At 38.2% G+C, this 13,429-nt stretch overlaps 1 protein-coding gene across 2 annotated transcripts; it reads right to left on the bottom strand.

Annotated features, from left to right (window-relative positions):
• Positions 1 to 3,259: 3,259 nt before the first annotated feature.
• LOC115667546 (F-box protein PP2-B15-like) lies at positions 3,260 to 4,709 on the bottom strand. Of its 2 annotated transcripts, none has more exons than XM_056309957.1 (3): positions 4,193 to 4,709; positions 3,982 to 4,100; positions 3,260 to 3,903 (listed from the first exon to the last, which is right to left on the bottom strand). In XM_056309957.1, the coding sequence occupies exons 1-3, from the start codon at positions 4,454 to 4,456 to the stop codon at positions 3,429 to 3,431; spliced, it is 858 nt and encodes a 285-aa protein (XP_056165932.1). In that variant the 5' UTR covers positions 4,457 to 4,709; the 3' UTR covers positions 3,260 to 3,428. The 2 variants fall into 2 exon arrangements, with proteins under 2 accessions (XP_056165932.1, XP_030444972.2); XM_030589112.2 differs by having other exon boundaries at positions 3,264 to 3,903; positions 4,208 to 4,702.
• Positions 4,710 to 13,429: the final 8,720 nt, after the last annotated feature.

The following is a 13,429-nucleotide window of genomic DNA, read 5'->3' as shown; positions in this document are numbered from 1 at the left end:
TGTTGTAGTTCTTGTATTTTACTTTTTCAGCTGAGACGACCCTTTTCAATTAGATGGTACACTATAACTGTACAATTTCAATATGAAAAGTAGGTGAGAATCTTTGCGTAGCACCTACCTTTTTGCCCTTCATCCATTACAAATATGTGTAAGAATCTTGTATAAGGCCTTGCATATTGAGTCAAGCGAGTAGATGGTCACATTTGTCATGAAACTCGTGAGGGGAAAGTACCAAAAAAGTTATGAATCTTGTGTATCGGTATCAATTCAGTCATAAACCTTTTGCATTTATGCCAATTGAATCTATCCGGCCAATTTTGTCAGGATATTACTGACATAGATGTCGGGCATCTTAAGTGGCACGACCGACGCTGACGTAGATAAATTTTATAATTTTTTTATGCTCGCGCTATTTCCACCTCCTTATTGGCTCCAAACACTCCCTTATGACTACATTATTTATTGTTGGTCTCACTTTTGATTTAAGATTATTTCTTACAGTTTTTCTTCTTTTTCTTTTGTTTCAATTTTATTGAAAGACAAAATTATCCACGTCACTTTCAAATAACTTTTTTCACGCTAGCCGCTTCTTCGACACCCATTACATTTTAAAGTTTTTCATTCATATTTGTCTTCTTCTAAACTTATTCCGCCAATAATTATCTTTACTTCCCCAGGTAATTCTCATAATCGTGAATTTTTCGACTTCAATTTTCGGTACAAATTTACAAGAATTTACTCAAAGATTGAATATTGTGGTTAGTGAATGCATTATACACAATTTACTCATCTTTCATTTTTTTTTTTATGGAAGACAATATTGAAGATGACCCAAATTGCTTAAATGTATCTATTGATGATGAAACTGCGAATGGAGAACGGCAATCAATCATGTCGACAAGTTCATTTGGAGATTCTCGCACTATAGCATTGAATATGATTCCTTGATATATATTGCATTAAGTGAATAATGACTCTCTTATTGATGTAATTAAAAACTTTTATTGTCTGATTCAAGTAAAATATTTTTTTCCGAGAGAGTAACCTTTTTTACAGAAGCCACGAACAATATCTTTTGTTAAGTTGCATATGCAACTTCTTAGTATTACACTACATTTGCATTTTGAGGATAATTTTATTTTCATTGATGATTCTATGAAAATTTTGATGCATTTAGAATTGACAAAAAAAATGTGTTTGCAAATGGTTTGAATGGGTTGTCTTATATAATGCCATTACAATTGCCATAATTCTTGTCAACAGCTAATTATACCATGTAATCAGGACAAAGATAGTACTATATGTAATAATGATTTAGGGAGCATTTTCTTTACCTTTGCATGATAATAATGGATGTTTAGAATGTTTTATGTACTTAACTTTGTCATATTTTTTTTTGAAAGTATCTTTTAAAACATTATGCGATGATGGCATAAAAAATAATTCAAAATTGGACTACTAGGTTCACTTAATAAAATGAAAGTAAAGCAGTTGAAATACATAAACTATATAGTAATGACACATATTAAACTTATAATTAAACGAAATGCGCACTAAAAACTGGTAAATGGTTCTTTTTACTCATATTTGTGCTTAGGTTATTTTTTAAATATTAGTTTCCTAGTACAAAAAAAATAGAATGTACAGCTCATTAACATAATAATTAGTTTTTTTTGGTCGAAAACATAATAATTAGTTAGCTATCTACTAAATAAACTATTTTTTAGAAAAGAGTAACACCAATTTTGTTCCAAATGGAGAAACAAAAGGAAAAAACCAAAAAACAGAATAAAAGAAGACAAGAAATTATCTTAAATCAAGGGGTGGGCCCCACATTTAACCTTAGTAGATGTCGTTTAATAGGAGCATGGATAGTTTCGTCTCTAGAAAAATCGAAACAAAAAAAAATGAAGAAAAAAAAGGCAAGCAATCGTTTCAAATCAAAAGTAGGACCCGCAAGGGATAATGTAGTCAGTTCAATATGATAAAGGAGTGTCAAGAGTTAATAAAGAAGTGAAAATAGCACGGGCCTTTTTTTAATTTTTTTATTATTTTCTTTTTTTTTCCTTCGTGGCCGATCATTGGCAAGGGTCGCGGCCCTCGCCCGGCCACAAGGGTCGAGCCCTTGCCAGATCTGGTGAGGGCCGTTGTCAACTTTGTCCACGTCAACGCCAGTCATGCCTCATAGGATGGTCGGCGTCCATGTCAACAATTTTTTGCCAAAATTGGCTAAATAGACTCAATTGGCACAAATGCAAAAGGATAAGAATTAAATTGGTCCAATTTTAAGGTTTAGAACTGAATTGATACTGAATTAGTACCAATACAATGTGTTTATGATAGGTCTTATACTTTTCCCAAACTCACGAAAGCCAATGAATTCTAAGTTGGAGGTCATAATCAATGCAATAATAATACCCTATGTGCAATATTATATGTGAATTCTAATGATGTATTTGTTAATTTTATTTCGTTTTCGAAAATGCTTTCGACTACTCGGAAGACAATGCTTTACGTTTTCCATCCAACATTTTGTTATAGCAATTCCAATGTACATAACGAATTTAAATATTTTTGCATGCGGGATCACATCAATACAAGTCCTTAATAATCTTAACACGACACTAACATGCGTACTACAAAAGGCTTTCTTATACACTCAAATCAAACTAGACTGTGATATCGTTAAATTTTTCTACGCAATGATGGGTTTCCTTTTTCTCTATCTCAACTTAACGCTCCAAATAAATTAAAATACAAAACAATAAAAATACCAAACTTAATGCTCTTCACGCTTCTCTAATCCACACACGTGTGCTTATTTATCTTTACTCTCTATTATTTACAATATCTATAGTTGTCGGCTCAAAGAGATATTTCTTGATGAATCTACTTCAATGAAATTAGTATTTTATTCAAATCAAATGGTCAATCCTCAAACTCATCGTCTATTTTTTATTTTTTTTAAGCTCTTGTATTTGACTTTTTTCACCTGAGGCGGCCCATTTCAATTAGGTGATAAAGATGTGATTTTTGATCGTGACCCCTTTGGATTTTGCATGCAAGCTTCTTTTAGACCAGGGAAACAGGTCTGCTTGATGGAGACTCTCTTACCTTTCTAAGTGCTCATCTCATAAGGAGCCAAATCGAATCGATGAGCTCTTTAGACCGGTTGACATTTAGCTACTTGCATACACAAATAGATATAAATATATATACACATTTTATTCATAATGTCGACATTCACATCTCATGAAATGAATAATAAAAATACCCTGCAAAAAAAATTATCAAAAAGCACCAAAATGCACAACGTTTGTCCGACAAAAAAAGGAAAGAAAAGGAAAAAAGACAAGACAAGACAATTTGGGCGAAGAAAACGGACAACCTTGATGATCATCCTTGCAACTGTTTGATATGATCTTTTTTCAGGCAATTCTTTTGGGCCTCACTTCAATGCCTTCGATGACAAGCCCTCCCTTCAGCTGATACCCCTTCACCTCCTTGAAGCTCATCTTCACCACCTCACGGTGATCGTCGCCGCCGCCTCCTCCGCCGTTGAAGAACTCCCCGAGCTCAACCTCCATCCACCCGTCTTGTCTTCCGATCGGGACTTTCCATTCTTCGCCTCCGGCCGCTCCGTTCGTGCCGAAAATGCCGGGTCTTTGCTTGTGGATGCCGTCGCGATGGCTCCGATGCAGAATTGCTGTGCTTTTGGACACTACCTGGTTTTTCAATTCGATGGACACTTGGGATGGCATCACATCCAGCCCATACGCGCGGTGAGAGATCTTCATGATGAGATAGGCTTCGTAGAGGGTGTTCGGGGATAGCATTGCCGTGGGCATTCGGCCTTCGATCTCTAGCCAATCTGTTGTTCTGAGCTCTGCCACTTCCTCAAATCTGGCATTGAAAAAGATGCTCTTCTTTCAAACTTTCGCGTTCAGCGAATGACGAATGATGATCAACGAAGTAGCAAACCTCGAATCGGGCGCAGATTTCCAGTTCCAATACATGGGTTCATCGCTCCATGCTATGGAAAGCTCCCTCGCAGACAGCACATACGATATCTTCCCAGACGATCTCTCCAGCTTGAAGCTCTGTTTTTAAGCAAACAAGCAAAATTTCAGAAGCAGCTCTTCAGATCCTCGAATTCTCTCATCGAAACAACAAAGAAAAAGGGGAAACCCACGAAAGTTCCGATCACCTTTCTCCCGGAATCAATGAGCTGAGGCTGGCACAAGCTGAGGAAGAGCTCCTTCTTGGAACCGAACTCCGGCCGCCTCGCCAGCCTCGACAGCACCGCGCCGCAGTCGGGCGGCAAGAACCCGCCCCAGACGACGTCGGACCGGGCGGCGGATCGGAAGGTCGACGACGCCGGGGCGAGGCGGCACGCGTCTTCAGGGGACGTGAGGGCGAGGATGGCGGAGACGCAGTGTTCGGGCAATGAGTCCATGGTGTTGTCACGGACCAATACCGAAAGCGTCGTCGATCCTCCCTTCTCTCTTTATACGATGTTCGGCACAGGCGTTGGCAGACCATTTGGTCCGCTCCCCGGGAATTTTCAAATTTCGCGGTCTTAGTCCCTGTACTTTTGCGTATTTGCGAAATAGTCCCTGGCCGTATGACGACATCCGTTTCAATATAGGAATTAGGCACGTTCCTTTCTTATTATTGGCAGGGGGCTACATCATTTCCAGCCACCTTCGTGTTTAATTCGTTATTTGGTAGAGAAAATATGCAATTAGTGGGATTTTTTGCCCTAAAATACGGTTCTCGAGTCGTGTAATCTTTCGATTGTTTTGGACTACAGGAGCGACGGGATCGATCGTGGCAGCCGATCCGAGTCCAGATCTTCGACTTTCGCCTCGCGGCAAAGTCCGACCAAGAATGGAAAAAAAAAAGTTGTGATGAAGATAGAAAGTGGGCCTTTTCTAGTCCATTTTTTATCACGGAATTGTTCTTTGATGTGGAGAGAAACTTTTGAGACCCAATGGAGGCGAAACGGAAAGGTGGAGGGAAAAGGTCCCTTTTTTTTTTAAAATTTATATTATACGGGAAAAAGAGATTCTTCATATGTCAAGGTATGTCGAGAGAGGGGGATAATTGTTCAAAAAAATCCTGAACGTATGTACGACGGCCAATTCAGTCCTTAATTTAATAATTTGATCAATTAAGTCCTAAATATTTTGATATTTTTCTAATGTAGTCCTTCCGGCCTATTTGTGGCCTGAAATCGTGGACGTAGACGCCGTTTGTTCTACGTGACACGGCCGGTGCCGACATAGACGGATTTTGTAATTTTTTTTTAAAATTCTCTAATTTTTTTTCTTTTTATTCGTAATTCCCTCTACCAGTCACTGAGGCCTGGCACTCCCAAAATTTGCCGAATGGACTATATTGAAAAATCATTAAAAGGTTTAGAAATAAATCGACCAAATAGAAAAGTTTAGAATTAAATCGGTCATCGTACAATAAATTTATGACTTTTTAGACAATTTTCTCGTCAAGAGAGATGATGTTGTACAATCTCTCAGTGCATTATTCTCCTGTTTAAAATTATCTTCTTTTTTAAATTTTTGTATGTATTTTACTTGTGTTCTCCATTTCCAGACCGGCAAAACATTTCCTTTATTTTATACGGATGTACCATAGATAAAATCCTAAGTAAGAACATTGAAAAATTAAGCAAGCAAAAAGAAAGGCCTTTTTATTCTTCGCGTCCAGGATTACGTCCTAGATCATTCCACCCTACAATATATAGGGTCAAAAAGCCAAAATAAATTACAAAGTTATAAAGAATTGCAAGATTTATAATGGCTTTGGTTCGCCTTCTTTTCAATATGTTTGGCTTTATTGGATGGTCCAATCGAATTGATCGTGTGCTTAGTGGTTTTGCTATTTTGGTACCATAATCCGGTGAGAAAATCTCGGGTGTCGCATCGGTGCGAGACAGCCGATCGGAACATGCCGATTAGAACTAATTCGATGAAACCCGCGAGCGACATCCGGCCGGTGCCGTCTCGCCAAGCAATGCTAAAGACGCTAAAACTTTTATCAGTAAACTATATTTAGTAAGTGATTGGGCAGGATTACTCGAAAATGAAGCAAATTTGGGAGCTAAAGGAAGTTTGAACCATATTGTCAAAATGTTAGGGCAAGCACTAGCAGGATGCCAAAGTTAGCTACATGTTCTTGATCATTTGCTTATGAGAGGACAAGAGAGAAGGAATCGACAATGGTGGACCATCTCAATCGGAGGGAATGGGAGTTGCGGCGGACTTTGAATGCACAAAAGTTAGCTACATATTGTCAAAATATGTTAATGAACAGTTTTATAGATTTCCATTTGTATTGATTCGTGGCGACACCGGAAACACTCACCGGAAGTTTCCCTTACGAGGAAAATTCATCTTATGTAGATGAAATTTTGAACTTGTAAGAGTATAAGAGAGCGAGCCAAGTTTCGAGGAGTAACCCTATTATGGGATTGTTTGACACGGTATATAAAAAGTCGAAGCCATATTGTGCACCTCACGCATATGAGAGCGAGCCAAGTTTCGAGCGGTGACCCTATTATGAGATTGTCCGACACGGTATGAAAAAAGTCGAAGCTATATCGTGCACCTCACACATGGATGCAATTTTTTTAATTTAATTAATTTAACAACCTTTGTGAATTTGATCCCCCCCTCGAATCAAATTTTATGATAAGATATATTTTAATTTCTCATGTAAGCAGAACAAAAGGAAACTTTCACTTTAATGTGATCCTAAATATTTTTCATTTGGCGCAATTTAATTCTTTTGGCAAGGTCACAGGCAAATTTGTTGACGTGGCATGCTTGAATCCATCGCGGCCTTTTTTATTTTCATTTATAACACGTGGCGTCATGTCAACTCTATTAAAAAAAAGTTAGATGGGCTAGGGGCCGCGGACCACACCCACGTCGCATGGCGAGGGTCACCTCTGGTGAGGCCCAACAAGCCTTCGCCGTGAGCAAGCAAGCCCTCGCGGCGGTGGTGTCTCTCACCGGAGACGTTTTTTATTTTTTTTTCAAAATTTTTGCCTTTTTTCTCCTCTCAATTTTTTTTGGCCTTTTAGTTTTTTTTCTGACGTGACGCCACATTTACCCAACGTTGGCACCACTTATGGTAAAAAAAACTATCTAAGGAAAGCCAGACCAGATTCCGCAGTGCCACGTCAGCAATTTTGGCCGTAGCTTGCTAGGAGGAGTAAATCGCATCGAATAAAATACGTCTAGAACTTGATTGCACAAATTTAAACGTCTAAATTTTGATTGCACATCGAAACGAACGTGTTTTTTTTTTTTTACTATTGGTGCAATTTCTCCATTGCACTTTTTTTTTTAAATGCATTTTGGGCATTGTCCTCAATTTGGCACAATCTACATGACATCAGGGTCCAAACTCTTCAGATTCTTTCGGCCATTTTCTAATATAAGTTGCCCCTCGATCAGTTTACATTAACATATTTTCGGTAGAAATTGACCTACGATAATTATTCATCAATTAATAAATAAAATATCATTTTTTTTATTTAAGAAACATCATGTAAATAAGCTACAGGAAAATTAGCCGATTATGTTGCCATTTCGTGGCTCATTTTACTATTTTCCAGTGAAAATGTAAGGGAAAAAAAAAATGGAAATCGATACTTATAGTAACCTGAAAGTGGTAGAGAATTACTGTTATGGGCTTTTGGATGGGCCGGAGAAGCAGCTAAAGAGAAAGAAGGCCCATTGGCCCGTTGGCCCATTTAACTCCAGATAGAACTTACATGTTCTAATGTTAATAAGAATTCCAAGGACGTACAATAGTGACTAATTTAGGTTGGACCACGATGTCTCGATTTTTGGGCCCTCCACACTTGTTAGGCAACAAACAAGAAAAGAAAATTTTTAGGATTCTAAGGTTCCGTTTGTTCGACGGAAAATGAATAATTTAGAAATCATTTTTTTTTAAAAACGATCGCTTGCATCGATTACAAGAATAAATGAACGAAAAATATTTTTACCATCCATGAAATGTTTTTACATAAATTTTTATTGGTAATGAAAACATTTTTCATTGACTGATTATTTCAAACGATATACGCGATTATTTTTTTGGAAAATGATTTCCAAATCTTTCATTTTTCGCGAAACAAGCACGCCCTAAGACTTTGTCTATTTAACCACCCGCAGGCGGGGCGGGCGCTCTTCCTCTCGAAAAGGTTGAGCGTTCGAATCCCCGTGGCACGTGTGTGTGGAGCATGTCCCTAGGGTTTACCCGCTATCGGCCGTGCGGGGTTCCCGGTTATCAAAAAAAAAACTTTGTCTATTTAGCAAAAAGTGAATGATTTATAAAATATTTTCCTAAAAGTGATCGTTTGTATCGCTCGAAAAAAATGAATGAAAAAAAAATATTTTTCTAGATATCTAGACATAAATTGTTGTCGGTAATGAAAATATTTTCCATCATTCAATTTCTGCTAAATAAACGGAGCCTAATGACGTGTTGCTTTTCTCTTACTATATGTAATTGCTATCATGAAATGTGAAACACGTACTTAACAGGTATTTCGAAAACACCCGTTAACAAGACTCAAATTGATACTGCCTTATTAATGAAATAACTATACTTTTTATGAATCGTGTAAATTTGTTGCTCCTTCTCCTTGAGCCTAAAAAAAATTTACTTCTCCACTTTTCTTTTATTTTTATATATAATTAGGAATCTCCCCAATCCAAAAAACAAAAGTTAGGGTGTTGAGTGTCAATTTGCAATCGACGAATCGGTGAGACGCGACATTTCCTAGTCCACACACATATAGGTGATCATCATCGAAGCGCACATATCAAATGCTCAGGAGATGGTCTTCGGAGAATCATGAGAAGAAAGCGATGAACGTCCCAAGAGTTTTATTTAACTACGTTTGATGCGTTCCTTGAAAATGTAAAAGACAAAACCCATGCGATACTTTGTCAAAATCACGGATCATATGAACTTGATCCTAACATTTAATATGTCGTGCTCTTAATTCATATGTCGATATTTAATTTTTTTTAACCACACCGACCACATGAGGTTAAAAGTATGAAAATGAAAATTTGAATGTTGAAATAGAAAAGGTTTAGAAGGGAGTCAGCTACTCATACATTTTTTGTGACATAACATTCGGTCCATTTCAAGGCCTTGAAAATCAAGTACATCATATAACCTTCTCTAAATTTTAAAATTACAAAAACATCTTTTTAATATGGCTTAAAAGTAAAATATTTATTAAAATGTTAAAGAGTGTGAGGAACTTGTCAAGGCTCATTACACGTGCTTTGGAAAACCGTGTATCTTCCATATTTAGTGCACAGGTACCGTTCTTGGGCGAAAACACACGTGTAAGAAAAGGAAAATATTCAGGGGTTTGGATTATTTTAGAAAATGGAGTGAAATTATTGTATTTATAATGAAAACTATTTAAGTTCGACTTTATAATGCGAAAGATTTAACAAGGCGTTCTCCTGTTTTTTTATGAATAATGAGATGGTACTCCACGTCATTTTCGGGTTTAAGTTTTTTTAAAAGAGCCCAGGGAACAAAATCTCGGATGTACCAGGTTAAAGTGGGGGAGGTATATCCTTTAATATTGCTCGTAAATGCGAATTGGTCAGGGTTGGATGAAAGCTGGCTCGGACACTACTTATTCACTTAACTAATGTCTAAATGTACTTGGTGACGAGATTTTGTTGAAAAAAGAGCGATAAATTTGAGTGTTTCTAGCGATTTTTTAAGGAAAATATCAAAAAGTTCCGCACTTGGTTAGAATCACCAGTTGTGCTTTGGAAATATTAACATTTGGGTATTATCAAACATACTCAATATGGAATATTTCGATTTCTAAGGTGTCCATGTTTTGAAAATCATAAACTTACTCCACACGGCTTCTCAGCTGTCCGTGGGACATTTCACAACAAAATCCTAAACATTTCAATTTAAAGCACCCAACAATTTTTACAAGCGTTCCTTTTCAATTTTCAAAACGAATTGATAATAATGTAATCACTAATTTAATAATCTCAATTACTGACCTTGAGGCCTTGTTAACTGAGCCCTTTTTTTTTTAAAGGGTCTTGATAACGGGTGCTTCGCGAGACTTCTTGAATAATACTACATAGAGAGCGAATATCTCGATTATTAAAACACAAAATACATATAATACGAGAAAATCAATATAATAAAACGCATAAGTTTTCACAATTGACTATTTAAAAAGTGCGCTGTGGGACTCCTGTGGACGAAAATATTCTTCTCGGAAAATTTGGAAAATCTGAGGCACGAGAATTTGAAAGGTCAAGATCGGGACACCGCTCGCACCCGACAAGGCAATTCCCAACCGGAAGTTTCCTACGAAAAAACCCAAAACCATTTCTTCCAAAAGATTAAATCATTTATTTATTTTATATCTTATTATATTATATTATATTATATATATATATATGTCTTTTCCGGTTTTTCTCAGTTAAACAGCGTTTGTCCCCAGCAAGCTGGCCCCCCCCTCCTCGTCGTTTTGCAGCTGACACGGCAAACGTCTCTTCATCAGCCCCCACGCGCGACCCGCCAAAATATCGCCGCTCGCGAGTGAATCAACGGCGACGCGCCCGCCGCTCCCTCCCCGATTTATCGCCGAGGAGATGACCGCGCGGGACGACCTTCCCCCGGTCGCTGTCGGAAAGCAGTAGTGTGTGTGGCGCGTTAACGTGCGCACTGACGGTGCCCTCGCTTTCCCGCGGGGATGCGGCTCACGCGGCGGGGGGCGCGTGGGGCGCGTGGGCACGTGTCGATCCACGTGGCGGCCCCTCGTGGGCCCGAGCCGGGGTTGTCGTGGGGTCCCCGGGTCGGGGGGAACTGGGGCGTGGTGAAGTGCGCAGGGAAAGTGCAGTGAATTGGGGCGCACTGACTTTCTTTTTCGCCTTTTGTTTTATCGAGAAAGAGAAGAAGAGAAGAAAATGGAAACAAGAAAGTTAAGACAGGTTCTGGTTCTGACAGCTTGCTCAGAGATCACAGAGATTTTGGATCAGAATCAAATGGCTCTCTGACATTCTGTCTCTAAATTGAATAATCTTTTTTTTTTAAAAGAAAATAGTTGAGGGTCTTTTTTTTTTATTATTATTCGGAGCTCGGGACATCGGCAAGTTCTCGAAATATATTCACGTGGCTCTGACCCAAAGCAGTTTGTATACAATTACGAAGAAAGTTCAATCCAAAAACTTGCTGACAGGTGAAAATGGCTACATGGATATAAAAAGCATATAGAACTCGTTGTCAAGCGATGTAAAACAATATTTCGACACCTATTTTCACTTGCAAGCAGGATTAGAAACATCACGCAAAATTTGAATGATGGGTGACGCGGGACAATACATGTAGAGTCACTCTCACGTGCAAGCCGAATAAGGACGACATGTGGAATTTGATTGATGGGGGCGATCGTACATGCGTGAAAGAGACGTTGTTGCCTCTGATATTATGTTAAAAAATCGAATCAAAAGGCTTAAACTAGTAGGTGGAAAGAGACTACATAGATATAAAGAGTATATAATGCCCTTTTGTCAAACTATGTAGCATAGTAATTCAACACAATTTTTTAGGGTCAGAACTAATGACTTTCGAAAGCCAGGAATCTTCCCACATTGCAAGTTTGCAACTAGTGTAGTAGAATGGAGGATCCCGCTCTCGCTTTTCACTGTTCTTCTCTTTGGGCAAATTTATGATGCGCAAAAAAGCCCATAAAGCACATATTCCCCGTACTGGTTTGGCTAAAATTTTAGAAATGTTCCAAAAAAGACGTGCAATGTTCGCGAGATAAGTTCGTCACAAACAAATCTTCGCAAAATGCGCAAATCATGCTTATGAAATAACTTTGGCATAAGCTCCACTTGTCATCCATAAGTTTGATTAAACTGCCAATTTGATAAAAATGGGCAAAATTCACAATAAGCAAAGAATGCTACATTGATTATACTTAGCGATGGTATCAACAGAAAGCAATAGCAAGTGGGTTGGATCATCTGCTGTCTTATTTCACTTTGACAACTATTATTTGATCAAATCTACAATCAACATTGTTTTGTTCATTTTAGACGCATCATCATTGACATGTTGAAATTACGTGTCTTCCCTATTGATTCTTTGGTAATTTAACGACACTTATAGACGACCAAGGTAATAGAAGCCAAAATTGTCTCGTGGGCGTAAATGAGTGCCTTTATTTTTGGAACATTTTGAAAGTTGAAATCAAAATTATCCTAGCGATAAAAGTTTGTGTGGGCGATTATGTGTGCGCATTTTTCTTATTTGGCCATATGACTTATTAGTACTTATGATAATACTACCAAAATTTAATGTATTGGGTTTTTGAGAAACTATAACATATGTTTCAGATCGAGTAAAAGGTCAAATTACAATGAGTTGTGGGTTATTTTGGAAATAAAAAAATTAAGGAAGGTGAAAGTAAAAGTCACTTTAAATAGACCAGACTATTAATGTCACAGTAAGGGTGCATTTAGTAACCAATTTGTTCTCGGAAATAATTTCTGAGTATTTGAAGGCGTTTGGTAATTGCCCAAAATCTCTATTCCTAGAATAAAAAAGGAACATAAATGCGTTTGGTAACTGTACAAAATTTCTTTTTATTAAAAATATTTTTAATAGTTCTACCTTTTTTCTTTTCTTTTTTTCTTCTTCTCCTTCATTGGCCCATGGCCAGGTTGCCGCTCGGCGAGGGTATCGCGACCCTCGCGGTGAGGGCGAGGCCTGGACCCTCGCCGTTGCCCTCGCCAGCTTGGGTAAGGGCTGGAAGAGGTCGACAAGGGCTGCCCTCATCGCTCGCGGCTTGGGCAAGGGTCTGGCGAGGGCGGCCCTCGTCCAAGCCGCGAGGGTCTAGTCCACGTCAGATCCGGCGAGGGTGGCCCTCGCCCAGGCCGTGAGGGTCCAGTCTTTGCCCTCACCGGCCACACGCTAGTAAAGAAGAAGAAAAAAAATTTTCTTTTCCGTTTCTGATTCTTATTCTCGGAATCAAGAATCAATTTTTTTTTTATTTTTGATTATATTCCAAAACTATTTCTGGGAACAAATTTATTCCCGGAAACAAAAAATTTACTAAACGGATTTCTATTCTTTTTTTGTTCCCGGGAACAAAAGAATAGAATCAAATACTATTTGAATAACTGGCCCTAAGCATTTTAAAGATTTTTAGTGGCACGGAAAAAAGTTTAAGATATTTGGGTCGCAGTTTGAGGTTTTTTTAGGGATATATTAACCCTTCTATTAAACCAAAAAATAATCATTAAATTATCAATCATGCGACAATCAATCATGAATCGATCCCGACGCGTTCAACAGGAGATGGGAGGGAGAGAGAACAAGCGCT

Source organism: Syzygium oleosum, unplaced genomic scaffold (assembly GCF_021117445.2).
Source record: "Syzygium oleosum isolate NSW1041296 unplaced genomic scaffold, Sole_v2.1 Sole_v2.03, whole genome shotgun sequence".
Classification (NCBI taxonomy): Eukaryota; Viridiplantae; Streptophyta; class Magnoliopsida; order Myrtales; family Myrtaceae; genus Syzygium; species Syzygium oleosum.
The sequence above is the reverse complement of the archived record's forward strand: the minus strand, read 5'-3'. Positions and strand labels throughout refer to the sequence as shown.

Coding starts and splice junctions, on each gene's coding strand:
- LOC115667546 (XM_056309957.1), bottom strand. CDS start 4,456: ATGGACTCATTGCCCGAACACTGCGTCTCCGCCATCCTCGCCCTCACG. Junction 4,101..4,192: donor GAAAGGTGATCGGAACTTTC/GTGGGTTTCCCC, acceptor GCTTAAAAACAG/AGCTTCAAGCTGGAGAGATC. Junction 3,904..3,981: donor AAATCTGCGCCCGATTCGAG/GTTTGCTACTTC, acceptor TTTCAATGCCAG/ATTTGAGGAAGTGGCAGAGC.